Source organism: Uloborus diversus, chromosome 2 (assembly GCF_026930045.1).
Source record: "Uloborus diversus isolate 005 chromosome 2, Udiv.v.3.1, whole genome shotgun sequence".
NCBI classification, from domain to species: Eukaryota; Metazoa; Arthropoda; class Arachnida; order Araneae; family Uloboridae; genus Uloborus; species Uloborus diversus.
In genome coordinates, this window is record NC_072732.1 from 174,946,273 (window position 1) to 174,960,218 (window position 13,946).

Genomic DNA, 13,946 nt, shown 5'->3' on the forward strand with positions numbered 1-13,946 from the left:
ACAAAATGCGTTTGATTCCATCAAAAACAAAAATGTTTCATTAAGTACAGTTTCTGTAAGAGCTTCTCATATGAGAAGTGCATACTGGTTTGTATGCCAGCCAGTCTTCCTTTTCTGCTTCAGACAGTTATTTTTTAAACTCTTCAACATGGAAGACTGCTTTAGTTAGTGTGTGGGTCAACAAAAGCCCTCTCTTTTACTCTTGCCTCAGTTGAATTTCTGAATTTTTCCCTGAGAAGCAAGAAAGCCACTCTTTCTCTACCCAAAGCTTTTGCAAATATTTTCAGAAATGACGTTTAATGTGCAGTGGTGCATGAAAAGAACAACGAAGATTCAAAAATGGTTCATGTGATATGTTTTTGGAGTCGACTGAAGTTTTTTCTTGGAATTAATATCAATGTTTGAAGATTGGAGATCAAAGCAAAATTCTCAACAAAAAAAAGTAAAATGGGAATTTTTGGGAAAATGATGCTCGGTAAAAAATAAATAAATAAATAAAAATAAATCAGAATCGTTATTTGAACTTAAATACTTAAATTGCTCACAAAAAAAATTGTCCGAAGGACAGTTATGTGCAGTGACATTTTGAAATATTAATTATATTTTAAGAACACAGCAGCTTTCAGAAACAGAATATCCGTCTAACCAACCGGATGATACTAGGTTAGGAATTTAGTGTAATCGAAGACCGATTTAATGCAAGCTAAGTTAGTTCTTTTTCAAATAATTTTGAAGTATTTAAAACAAAGATTACTCTTGAAAATGTTCATGTAATAGAACTTTGCTGTCACAATAGAAAAATATTTATGAAGACGCTAATTTCTATTTTAGGCAGTAAGAAGCAAGAGAATGTTAGTAGACTGTTCAAAGTTTTGAGTAAAGCGCGAGAAAACATCAAACCCTAGACAGGCTTTCGTTGAAAAGTTTCTCTAAATCACTAAATCATGTTGTGCAGCAGCTTTTTCTAGAGCTACTAGTATCATCTTTAGTACTAAAACAGATAAGTTTCTTCTCCCGTTAGAAGATAACTCCAATTTTTTTAATTTAACACTTGCACCCCCCTTTGCTTCTAAGTACTGCATTTCTCACGCAGGGTCTAATCTAACGAAAAGCTGTTATTCAATTATGTTTAATGAAAAGAAACTACTTTCAGCAGAAAATTTTTTGAGAGGAACAAAGATGTCTGACATTTCCTGTTTCATTCTAATTTAAATAACTTACAGCTGATATTCAAAAAGTGATTGTTGTATGAGTTTGTAATAATCTCATAATTGAAGATAGAATTAAAAATCATCTTTGTTTCAATTCTAAGAAAATGCATATTTACAATTTTTATTTTTGAATGTATTTATTCTTCTTCTATTTAAATTATGTATAAATCTTTTATGTTACTCTTAGTAAGTCTTAGAAATTCATTTTGATATTCAATACCGATATGGTAATCAATTTTCAGATATTGAACATTTTTTACACACCCCAATGAATTATGCTTGCCGTCTCCAAAAATTTTCAACTGTAACAAAAATCATTGTAAGAAAGCCATCAGAGGACTAACAGAGAAAACTTTCAAATAAAAAGGGAAGATGAATAGAAAAAAGCTCATATTAACAAACAGTTTTATTGCCTAAAATTCAAAAATATACACCAATACATATTTTCCAATTTTATAACAAAATAATACGTATTCACATTTCTTCTTTGAAATAATAAATACCTAGAAAACCATAAAATCTGAGTTGTATATAATAGGTTTAGTAGGCTGTATGTAATAGGTTTAGAGTTTGAAATGCTAACGATGGCATAAGTTTAAATTGAAACTTTACCGGGAAAATTGCAACAAGAAAAGTAAATAGCCAAAATATTGATCAACACTGAGATAATCAACAGACATATCACACTCATTTTGTCAATTATGTGTGTGTGAACTAAGGATAAAACGTCTTTTTAATTGACTTTTAATGCATGAAAGGTAAATACTTCCAATGACATTACTTTTTTCAATATTCTCAATTCAGTGTATAGTCTTTTAATCTATCACAAAATGTTAAAGCTATCGCAAAGAACTAGCCCATAATTAATTCAGCTTGCACTCACATTCTGTAATAATAATTTTATTTATGATTATCAACAAGGATCTAAGTTACTTGAAACATTGTTTCAGCTTTGAAAACGTAACTTTTTATAGAGTTTTGTGGTGCTTTTTATAAGCGTGTCTATTGCACTTTTCGATTAGTCATTGTCAAGTTATATAGTGATGAAACAGGAGTTAGCTACATTCTTGTTCGCTGGAAATATCGAAACTTAGCCATTTTTATCCACCCAGTAAATACATACCACGAATTAATTTTCATGTAGATAAAAGATGACATTTGCACAAATGAGATCACAAGTTGAGAAGAAAAAAAAATGCTTCGATTAAGGTCCTTGGCAACACCACATTTTTTCATTCTTTTTTTGAGATCAGCATATTCACTGCTTCATCTGCTGTATGGCAACAGCTGAACTATCATTATACCCTAAGAGCATGATTCCTTTTCTAAACTCGGAAGATTACAACGCATAAGCTAAATGAGACAGTTTATCGAACGCATTAATAGACATTGTGTATCAAAATGTCCGTGACATGTGACATAACTTAACATGCAATCCTGCAGAAACCAAGAACACAAATTACCTTCATAAAAGAAGTCCTATTTAATAAGTTAAAAAAATAAGCTGTCCTGTTTTGAAACCCTTCCTACAAACATCAACTTCAAAGTCGATCTTTTCATACTTCCATGCTGGAATCCTTTTTACTTTGTGCATTACTTGCCATATCTGGTGATTTTTCATGCACGGAGCGGATGTCCGGTTGCAGATGGAAGTACTACATACCCCTCACAGCTTTTGGTAAAAGAACATATGGAATGCTCTGTGCACAAACGGCAGAACTTGTACCTCTGACAAAAACCAGTCATCCACTTTCTTCATCATAAACATGAGTTGACTATCTTTTTCATTTTGCACATTTTGCACTCCACTTGACAGCACCAATGAAAAGTGCAATTACATCTCGAATGTTCTTCCCGGTTCTCAGTCTTGAAGCCTCTACCACAGCACATCAGGTCGCACCCGTCCAAACCAATGGACGATTCATTGCAACTGCGCCCCAAAGTACCACCGTGTCCCAAGCTTACATCCGGGAAACAGAAATCCGGACTGCTTTCAAAGTACACCAGGTCCTTTTTGGAAGGAGGTTTGTGCTCGGGGTGGTAAGGTTTGAGAAGTGCACGCCGTCTTACGTTACCACGATTGGTAACCAGAACCCTGGAGGCTCCGTCAAATCTGTCCTTGAGTCCTTCACCGACAGCTCTGAAAGGAGGTAGTTGCATCCAACAGGTTTGCACTGTACAACTGCCTGACATCCCATGACACTTGCACTGCCGACGCATTCCAGCTACAACATGCTGAAACAGAGAATAATACAGTAAATGTCGGGTAAATACTATGTTTCACTTAAATAAAACGGCCTAAAATTTCTAAAATGTCTTTAAAAAAGTATGTAAGATTGCAGACACCAGCAATTTCAAATAGCACCAATCATTGAATTTTTAAAAACCTAAGACAAAATTTATTGTGAACTAGTAAGATGTGCCGACGCATTCCAGCCATAACAAGCTGAAACAAAGGATAATGCAGTAAATTTCAGATTTCATGTAAATAATATGTGTCACTTAAAATAAAATGGCCTAAAATTTCTACAATGTCTTTAAAAAAAAAGGATATAGGCTTGCAGACACTAACATATTCAAATAACAACATTTGCGGAATTTTTAAATACTTAACAGAAAATTGATTTTAAATAGTAAGATATGCTTCACAATTAGGTACCACTTTCGGAACATTTTTTAAAAATTTATTTTTGCCGGTTTAAAAGTACTTGAACCTTTAAATCTTTTTATGCACTTTTGACGTTTTATACTTAAAAAAAAATGCTTGAATGCATTTAATCATTCTTATTTTTAATTTTATGCATAATTAACGTTGTTTTAAAGCTTTGGAAACGTTCCAAATTGAAAAATATTTAAATTACATAAAGGCTAAAATTTCGATCTGGGTCATTCCATAGAAATGTCAACCTCAAACTCAAAGAAAAAAAAATCCACAAAGCCCTAATTGTGACCTATCATTTCATTCAGCATACTTTCTAGTACATAAATCCAGTAACAGTTTGCAAAAATTTCAATCGGTGTTATTCTTCTGGCTCTAAACGTGCGAGGTTGTAGAAAAGGCTTAGCATGACGCAAAAAACATGCGTCTAAGTTTTTTTGTGTAATGTAAAAATGTTTGCAAATTTTTAAACGAACCATGCTTATTCTAAAAGATTAGATGTTGTTTCAATAAAATTGACAGTTCTTTTTGCATACATTATAAGATACGTATTTTAATTAGTTTGGTTCTTTCACTGAAAATATTTACGTTGCGTTAGTCACGAAAATATACTATTTTCTGCTTAAAAACTAAACCAGATGATTGAACCAAACAGCAATTTTTAATTTCTTACATCTATGTCATATCTGCTTAAAAAGTGCAAAATATTTATTGTAGTATCAGTGCATATAAAATGATTAGGGTGACTAACGTAACATTTGAGCTGTGACTAACGTAACAGTTTGCATGTGACTAACGTAACATTTTAAAAATGACTGCTAATATTTAAAACTCATTTAATTTAATGTTTTAATGAACAATTTTGAAAGGGTCGGCAGTCTATATTGATTTAAAATATTTAAGGTGATAAATACCAGTAATATTACATTGTAGACCTTCTGTTTACTTAGAAAAATACTTTTTTAAAGGTATTTAAAAAGATACTTCCAATTTAAAGAATTATTATTTTAAAAAAAAAGGTTAGAAAAGCAAAATGAGTATTCTGCTGAATGTGCATTCAACACAAGAATCCAAGCTAAAGAATTCAGAAAATGGAAAGACAGTCTTAACAAAGGAGAACGTCTCTATTTTTTAGAAAATACATCTCCACCTACTAAAATGAAGTAATGGCAGCTGGTTGGGGAAAACATTTGAAGATGTTACATGATACAGTGACAATAAGCGCTGCTGCAGCATATTTCAGAAAATGTATAAATGATCATTTAGACATTTAAACATTTGCGGTGATATCTGGAAATAAAATGCATTCTGGAAAAATGTTCGATTTTTTTTTTTTTTTTTCAATATTACATTTTAATTCAGGATGCACAACACTATTCGTACGATGAATCAATAAACTTAAAAAAATAATATGCCGTTAAAAAGTACTACGGAGTTTCTTATGACCCAAAATGGTGTTATTTAGTTAGCATTCATTGCTTGTTATTCGATGGTGACGTTAGTCACGTTACTTTAGTCACACACAGTTTTCGCAAAAGTACCATTAAGGGCCAAAAAAGTTTCATCTGTCATAAATCTGTAGTATATTTTTTAAAATAGACTGTTTACCTCTTACAAATATATCGGCCAATTTCAAATGCCTGCGTAACTTTTGCCTCGTAACATAAGCATTGTTTCTCAGGGTTGCAAAAATGTTACGCGAGTCCTTTTTTTTTTTTTTTATTGGAGAAAAAAACCTGCAAGCACTTATTTTGCTTCAAATTCTTGGTAGAAATGAAAAATAGTCACCTTGTACATTTTAAATCTACATATTAAACAAAAAAAAATTTCTTTTTAATCCATGGAATAAGTAAAAAGAAGAAAATCAGCTGCGAATGTTACGTTAGTCACTATGGAATGGCCCTTCTTTTAAATGTTGCTGGTGAATTATTCTGACAGTGCGCTCAGTTTTGCTTTTAATGTGCCTTACATTTATCTCTACGAAAAGAAAGGAAATAATTTAAATTTCTTTGAATGGAGAGGTTGAGAAAAATGTGTTTTTCAATAAAAATAAAACTTCAATGTAGTACGATCTATTCATTACTACACTCTCAAAATATAACCTCATACCTCTATTGTCTTGCATGATTATTTATCTTTAAACCACTTAAAAATGTATTCTATTTGACCTGGTTGAGTACCTTATGTACACAATGAATTTCGTACTATCAATATTTTATAGACATAAAATGTTTGTGTACTCGTGTTCACGCAAAATTCTTAAGTCAGATTTGAATACAAAATTTTGTTCAAATATTTGTTTTCCTGTGTTTAACTTATGTGTATATTTTCGTAAAAATATCGCTTATATTACTAGTGTTGCCATAACACACACACACACACACACACATATATATATATATATATATATATATATATATATATATATATATATATATATATATATATATATATATATATATATATATATATATATATATATATATATATAGTGTCACTAGGGAAAGAAGAAGGGGTCGGTCTATCCGGTGCCACCCACCCGAACAGCTAAAGTGGATTTATGAGTTTTAAATATATATACATACATATACTTCAATTCTATTCCCCCCCCCCATATATCTTATTTGTAATTAATACAGTACACCAAATTTCAACAAAAATAAAGCACAATATTTTGGGGAATACATATAAAATACGAATATAAAATATGTGGCATCGATGAATTCCTATTTCCCTCCTTTTTTTTCCTCCTGTCTAAAGATATTTTTATTGTACTGCAGAACAGCCACTCTTTTTACAAAAAAAAAAAAAAAAAACAGATAATGTTGCATCTTTCCTTTCACGAGAAAAGTATCCTGCATACCAACTATTTCATTTTGAAAAGAGCCATAGAGAAAACTCGCAAATAAAGCAACGTGTGAAAAAAAAACTGAAAACCACCTGATCGTTCAACAATCCCTTTCTTTTTCTTCGAGCTTTCTGAAAGTTCTCACAGAAAGTAGCTGTTGATTTCTCCCCGAAATAAACGCCCGCTCAATCAAGTCATTTGACATATCCCACCACAGCGTCATTCTTAAGAATGTAACTTTGTTCAAACGCTCAGACACAGTTCGTTAGGGGATCTCTTGTTGCAGGTCATCCACGCATCTCAGCACAAAAAGCAAAAAAAAAAGGAAAAAAATCTTCTAAACAGGTTTCCAGTCATGATACACACCGACAGGTAAATTTCGGTGATACTCCATATTTCATGAAGGCAAAAAAAGAGGGGTGACGACCACCAGTGGCGTGTATTGTCCAGAGAAGTGTTTTGCAATTCATAAATCAATTAGTCGTCTCAGCCCGGGGAGAGTCGTGACTCAATTAACTCAGTACTCGGGGTGGTCTCACAGCCCTAGACGAAACTGCAGGGGCAGTAACACCAAACACTCTGTGAAAATGATTCGAACAGACTTGACCAGCAGTGCAATGGAGCTCACAGCAGTTTGCTACTTTGTCATCAAGTTAACGGAAAAAAAATTTCTCATAATAAAATATCTAGGTTGGTGAAGATCAATAATAACAACACGAAAAACTAATTTAACACATTAAGTCTAGTATGTTATAAAAGGCATCATATTGTGCATAAATTAAGTTTAAAAGCTGAGAAACAAGCTATTTAAAAAAATTGCGTGTTGCAGAAACACATAATAGAAGTAAAACTTTTATTCTTTCTTTTTTTTTTACATTCTGATCTGTTACTTCACCCGCACGTTTTTTCTCACGCAACGGTCTTGTTCTTTCTGCGCCTGACTTAGGCATACTCACAACAAAATTACGAAATTGTATATTTTGAAGAAAATAGATTATGAACAACGAGAAAGCGAAACAATTATCGATATTCGCTTTTTAATTGTTACCAAAAACAATGAAAAATAATAGCAATTATAAAGCTAATTTTTTTTTTTTTAAAGAAAAGTTAACAAGCCAAGCAATGTGGATAACGCTTTTAAACTGAGGACTTGACTTAAATCAAAGAAATCTTTGAAAACTTGCATAGTTTAAAAAGGTTAAAATGCCCAAAATCCCCAAATATATGCTTCTTGGAAATTTTTTTCATAAATTCATTAGCAAAACTAACTTGATAATTATTATTATTTTTCATGGTTTTTGGCGACAATTTAAATGCAGAAGCATTTTAACTTCATAATTACTATTTCTTTCATTGTCCCTTTGGCAACATTTAAAAACAACAACGTCATTTCCGTCACACAAAAAGGTTAATTTCAAAGTCATTTAAAGTTTCACTTCAAAAAATTGTAAAACCCAAGTTCTTTATGTATCGTATCTCATAAATCTTTTCGAAAGTAAGATTTTACAAATTACTATTGATTAAATGGAAAGGGAAAAAAATTTCAGCGGTAAAGTTATAAACCACTAAAGCTTACTTAAGCCCTTATAAGTGTGGTCATTTTTCGTTATAACGTTGCTAAAATCAATATTCCTGAAACTCTAAAATTTGATTTTTAATTTTTAACCCAAGCAATTCACTAAATAAATGAGGCTGCAATCTTTTTTTTTTTTTCCTTGTTTTAATAGTTTGTGTTTGACTATGAAAAAAAAGAGAAGTACGATGCTATTTCTTTTATTCTGAAGCAGTTATTCGAAGATTATATTCAACAGCATCATAAGTCACATGAAACACGGCTTCTCGATTTCTCTAAACGTCAAAATATGATGACATTCCTGTAAAAAATAATCACCCTGTGAATTTATATAAGTAGAACCAAAACCTAACTCTAAAAATTTTAGACATTAATTGCCGAGCATGAGCATCTATAAAGAGTTACTGCTAGAGTCAGGGGCGGCATTTCAGCATTACATTTGGGGGGTCGAGCTTCTTAAATATGAGTTACCTCAGTATGGTACAAAACGCACACTGACTAATAAGAGGTGGTCATAAAACTAGTCTAATATTAACAATCAATAATGTTTAAAAACATGATAACTTATAAAATGTATTGAAATTTATGATAAAATCTTAATTCATTTTATATGAAACAACTTGATACTACAGTTTTTACCTTTTAGTGAATTTTTAATGAATGTTTTTCGGAATTCAGAAGAACAGGAAATCATGCACTAATCCATCAATGCTCAGGGTAGCGCTCTTTTTCCGGTAAAGCTAAAGATAAAAAATTTTTGATCCATGGTGCTCCGACAAAAGGTCTCTAACCTCCTGAGACATAAAAATGATCTTGCTCAACTAGCTGAGCTGGTTGGATTAGTTAAAAAATTAATTGAGGTAACAAAGCTATGCATAAAAATACACTTTTCAGATCTTGCTCTTCAAAATTACCCAGGCAACTTTAAAAATTGCGAGGGTCTTCAGTTTTCATCATTGAATAATCTAGCCTCTATCTACAAAACAATGCTTCGTGACTGATTGAAATATTTTATTTTTTGTTTTCAACATCCAATCCAGATAATATAGAGCAAACAATACAGAAAAATATTCATCAAATCTTGAGTTATTTTCATTAAAAATGAATCTATTGGTTTATACAAAATATTAAATCAATATTTAACTTTTCATCATCATGGAGATATTTGTTACATATCCTAAATTGATTTTTTTTTTTTAATTGGAGCAGAATAAGATTTTTTTTTAAAAGTTACACGCTTGGTTGAAATAAGCATACATGTTAAAATCATTAACAGTTTCAATTGTAGACTGAACTGAAACTTGAATAGTCAAAAAATAACGGTAACGGATTGAAGATGTTTTGATAGAGCAAAGCATTGTTCAAAAACTTTCCACGATATACACAAATTAAATAAAATTTAAACGAAGCCATTCATGTTAGAGGGCACCAGCTTTCTCACTATTGAAAGAATCGTTTTGCAATAATTCTGCCAGGCGTCAAATCACTGCTTTGAAATTATCGAGAAATGCTTTATTGTTTTAACTATTGAAGACCATCTTGTGTCAATCCGAGTCATAATTAAAGAAGGAATTTGTTGATGTGTGATGTTTATGTTTTCAAAAATAGCGTGCATTTTTAAGAAGTTTCTGTGAATGAATGCTATGTATTGAGTAGCTGGAATGTTTCTGTACTTGAAAAAAGCAATATACACTCAATAAATAAACATACACTTAAAATATGAGCGTAAAATCAATGTTATGTCTCAAGGAATTTTCTTTTGAAAATCATGCACACCACTTGCTTGCACGGCCTCTCATACTGTATCTACCATCGTTCCAGATCCAAGTCCGGATCTGCGTTCCCATAGATCCCGCAGTGGCGAGGGGGGGCCATGTCCTTAAGGGGCCAAACGACCCAAGAAATTGAAAAAAAAAAAGCACTAAGGCTTGCAAATATACACTGCTGGCCATTGGGAAGAGGCCCTACAGATTTTGTTGCAGGGGGCCCGAAATTTATAGATCCGGGTCTTATCGTTACACTGGGCACACACAATGAGGAATTTAGCCTTATATATAGGAAAATTACGTCTTGAGTTAAAGCTCACCATGGTTCAACGTCATTTTTTTCTGTGCTGAAAAAGCCAGAAAGTGTTTCATGCATTCAACGGAGAACACTTGTTTGTGCCTGGTAATGTGTCGAGTTTCATCAACTATTTACTGAGAATGAGAGCGATTTTTAAAAAATGAAGAATGATTTGCGATTAACAAAAATTGGATATACCCATTTTTTATCATTCTGCTCAAAAAAAATTTGGGGGTGCGACCGCCCCCTCTTGCCCCTCCTATTTGCCGCCCCTGGCTAGAGTAACAGATTTTTTTTTACTTCCTTTTACAAAAAAGGAAGTATTGTATTCACGAAAACATTTTCACTCAAAAATCGACCTTAATTTCCATTTTGCTCACCCCTGAATGAATGTTGAGTGTTTTTTTCGACTCGACCACACGTGGATAAGTGTCTAAGAACGTATAGACACGCGAAATATCCATTTTGACGATTCCCGAGTTAGTTACAACGAGTTTTCTCGTGACGTCTGTATGTACGTATGTATGTATGTGCGTATGTATGTCGCATAACTCAAGAACGGTATGTCCTAGAAAGTTGAACTTTGGTACGTAGACTCCTAGTGGGGTCTGGTTATGCACCTCTTTTTTTGGTTATATTCGGGTGTTTCTAAAGGGGTCTTTTGCCCCTTTTTTGGGGGGAAATCATTGTTAATTTCGATGTAAACTCAAGTGGTGTTATGATTTGTCGGACACTTGGCGATATATCGCCCGTCTTTTGCTCGCCAAGTGTTGTCACCAAATTGTCGATTTTTTTTAAAATTTGGTTTCAAATTGGCCACTGTTGGTGACATTTAGAGAGTAAACTATTGAATCACATTAAAATTGCCAATAATGTGGAAATGACGTTAAATTGGAGTAAAAGGAAGTCATGTGATGCACACATCAACTCGTTTTCCTTTTTGTAGGATAACGGCACCAGTAACAGACAAGGTGCAACTTGTAACAGACAGTCATAAGTTTGAATTTAAATTATAAGAATTTAAGGGGGGTAAAACTGATGTTGCTGTGGCTTATAAGTATGGTGCAACCATCTAGTGTTGTGAGAGTGAATTTTATGAGCCAGTTGGCATTTACAAGGTTGTGGTGGAAAGTTATAAACAGCCACCAGGAGGTCAGCTAGTGTTTCATGTTCATTTGAATTTAATAAGACTTTAGTTCTAAAAATAAAGAAATCTTGCACATTTTGAAGAGAAAAAGGGAATTTTGTCCATTACTCATCCTTTCCTCCTGGATGTCATCAGGTTTTTCGTTGTCTGTTACTCGGGATCGGACCTTTTTTAGAAATTGAGCAAATAAAAATATAATTAATTCAGAGGATCCAGAAGCAGCTAAATGAGAAATGAGGTGTAGTTGCATGAGAAAAAAGTAGTTAAAAAAGTCGAAATACATCAAAAGGCTCAGGAAATTGGGTTTACCTGAAAGCGATGTCTTAAGCATGTCTGTTACTGGTGCTGTTACCCTATAGAGTAATAGGCTTCGTTATTCTCTTTAACATATATTTTACTATTTGCGAATATGAATGAGGCTACTTTTACTTCATAAATATTACCGGAAACTTTCGAAGAAAAAATCATGAAAGAAATAAAATGGTAATTACGCTGCAAAAATTACCTGTTGAGGCTCATGTTAACAGCGTACATTAGTGTCGAGGGGGCTCCTCCATAGACACGGGGAGCTCGCGACCTCTTGCAGCGAGCATTGACAACTAAACAGCGAGGAGCCGCATTTTAAGGAGCCAATCTTCTTGTTGGGTCCCAACGGGTGGGATTTCGACAACATCCTTTCAACAATACTCGGGGCAAATAGCAGATTCCAAAATTATTATTTAATCCAAGTGAGAGGTTTCGATCTATATTAAATTTCAACGAAAAAACTTTTTAATTTTTTGTAAAAAGTATTAGCTCAAGCTCTGATAGATCTGAAAATAATCACTCGCCATTACACATCTTTCTTTGGTGGATTAGTAAAATACCCAAACAGTGACTTCTTAGAAACGTAGCTGATTTTTTTTTTTTTTTTTTTTTTTTCATTCTTTGAATTTTTTTTTTTTTTTTTCAAAACAAGTCATTTCTATTTTGAATCTTAGTTTGTGATCAGGGCCGTAACTAGAAAAAATTTCGGGGAGCGTTTAAAAACTTTCATGTGGAGCTTTGCGCTATTTGTGCTAATGTTCAAGTCGTTGGATTATCTTTTATGAAAGTGTTTTGTGCAACTCATATACATATGAAAGACATTTGAGTTTTGGAACAATATTTTTTGGAAATTTTTAAATATAAATGGATATTTAAATGTCAAACCGAACTTTTCGAGGGGGGGGGGAGTTGAACCCTAAGAACCCCTCCCCCTTGTATAACGCCATATTTGTGATGTAAAAACGATTCTTAATTCTCATGTAATATTCTATGTATCACCGATGGATAATTAACACCAGTATACCCTTCTCTCTCCTATCACTACCTCTCAAGAACTGGTAAACGCTAACTCACGGCCACTGGAAATACTAATCCACCTTTTTACATATTTACTAGAAAATCGCACGTCAGGATATGACGGGTGAAAATTGCTTCTTTTTTAGAAAGATTTCCAGCAAATAATGACGTGTTCAAATAGATACATATGAGAGAGAAATGTTTAACATTTTTTGAACTTAGACGACGATCACCAGCTATTTGCAAAGAGCATCTCCCCAACTTTCCTAAAATTCTTATTACCTTATTTTCTCATCTTTATAATATTTCATAATACGACAACAAAAATTTCGAATGAAGAAAAATTGTAACAATTTCAATAGCCCCTATTGAAATTCCTTGCAGGAATTGACAAAACTTCATCAAAACATTGTGAAATTTTGTGCTTAAGTAGAAATTCGTGAATAGTATACCATGTAACGTTGGTATATTTTTATAAACATCGAATGCTTTTTTTATTTGTGTGTTCTGCTTATGGTATACCATATTTCTATAGAAATAAAAGATGAGATCAGGATTCCGAAGGAGCTACGTTTCCTGAACATTCCTCAAAGCGTTTCTGGGGTTCAGTACCTCTTCAGAGGTATGAAGAAACCAGCAAGAACAACAATAATAATAAGAGAAATAATAATAATAATAGAAATGATAATAATAGTAGAAATAATAGAAATACTAATAGAAATAAAAATAATAATATAAATATTAATAATAATAGAAATAATAATAATAAGAAGAAGAATACTTGCAATAAAAATAATTATACATGCATTAGAAAAGAAATGTTACAAATGCTTTTTGTTTGTTCTATGATAATCAGGCCCGACGTTTTCATGGAGACGAAAAAGGGCTTTAAATTTACTTTGCAAAAACATTGCCAAGGAATTTCTTCTTATTTCTTTTTTTTTTTTTTTTTTTTTTCCCATTTGTGAGCATTAAGAATATTAATTCGGTCAAATTATGTGGAATTTCAAAATGAAAGCACAGTCTTATGATACACTTAGTGTGATTGTCTACAACATAGATGACTTTATTACTCGCTCGTCAAGCAGAAAAAAGATTCATCTTCATCGCCATCGGCAGAT

At 32.6% G+C, this 13,946-nt stretch overlaps 1 protein-coding gene across 1 annotated transcript in view; it reads right to left on the reverse strand.

Moving 5' to 3' along the window:
- Positions 1-2,969: 2,969 nt before the first annotated feature.
- Positions 2,970-13,946, reverse strand: part of LOC129216166 (protein Wnt-1-like) — a 77,730-nt gene continuing 66,753 nt past the window's right edge. The window contains exon 4 of the mRNA XM_054850337.1: positions 2,970-3,446. Within this exon, the coding sequence (XP_054706312.1) occupies positions 2,970-3,446 (477 nt within the window). The remainder of the gene's footprint in view (positions 3,447-13,946) is intronic.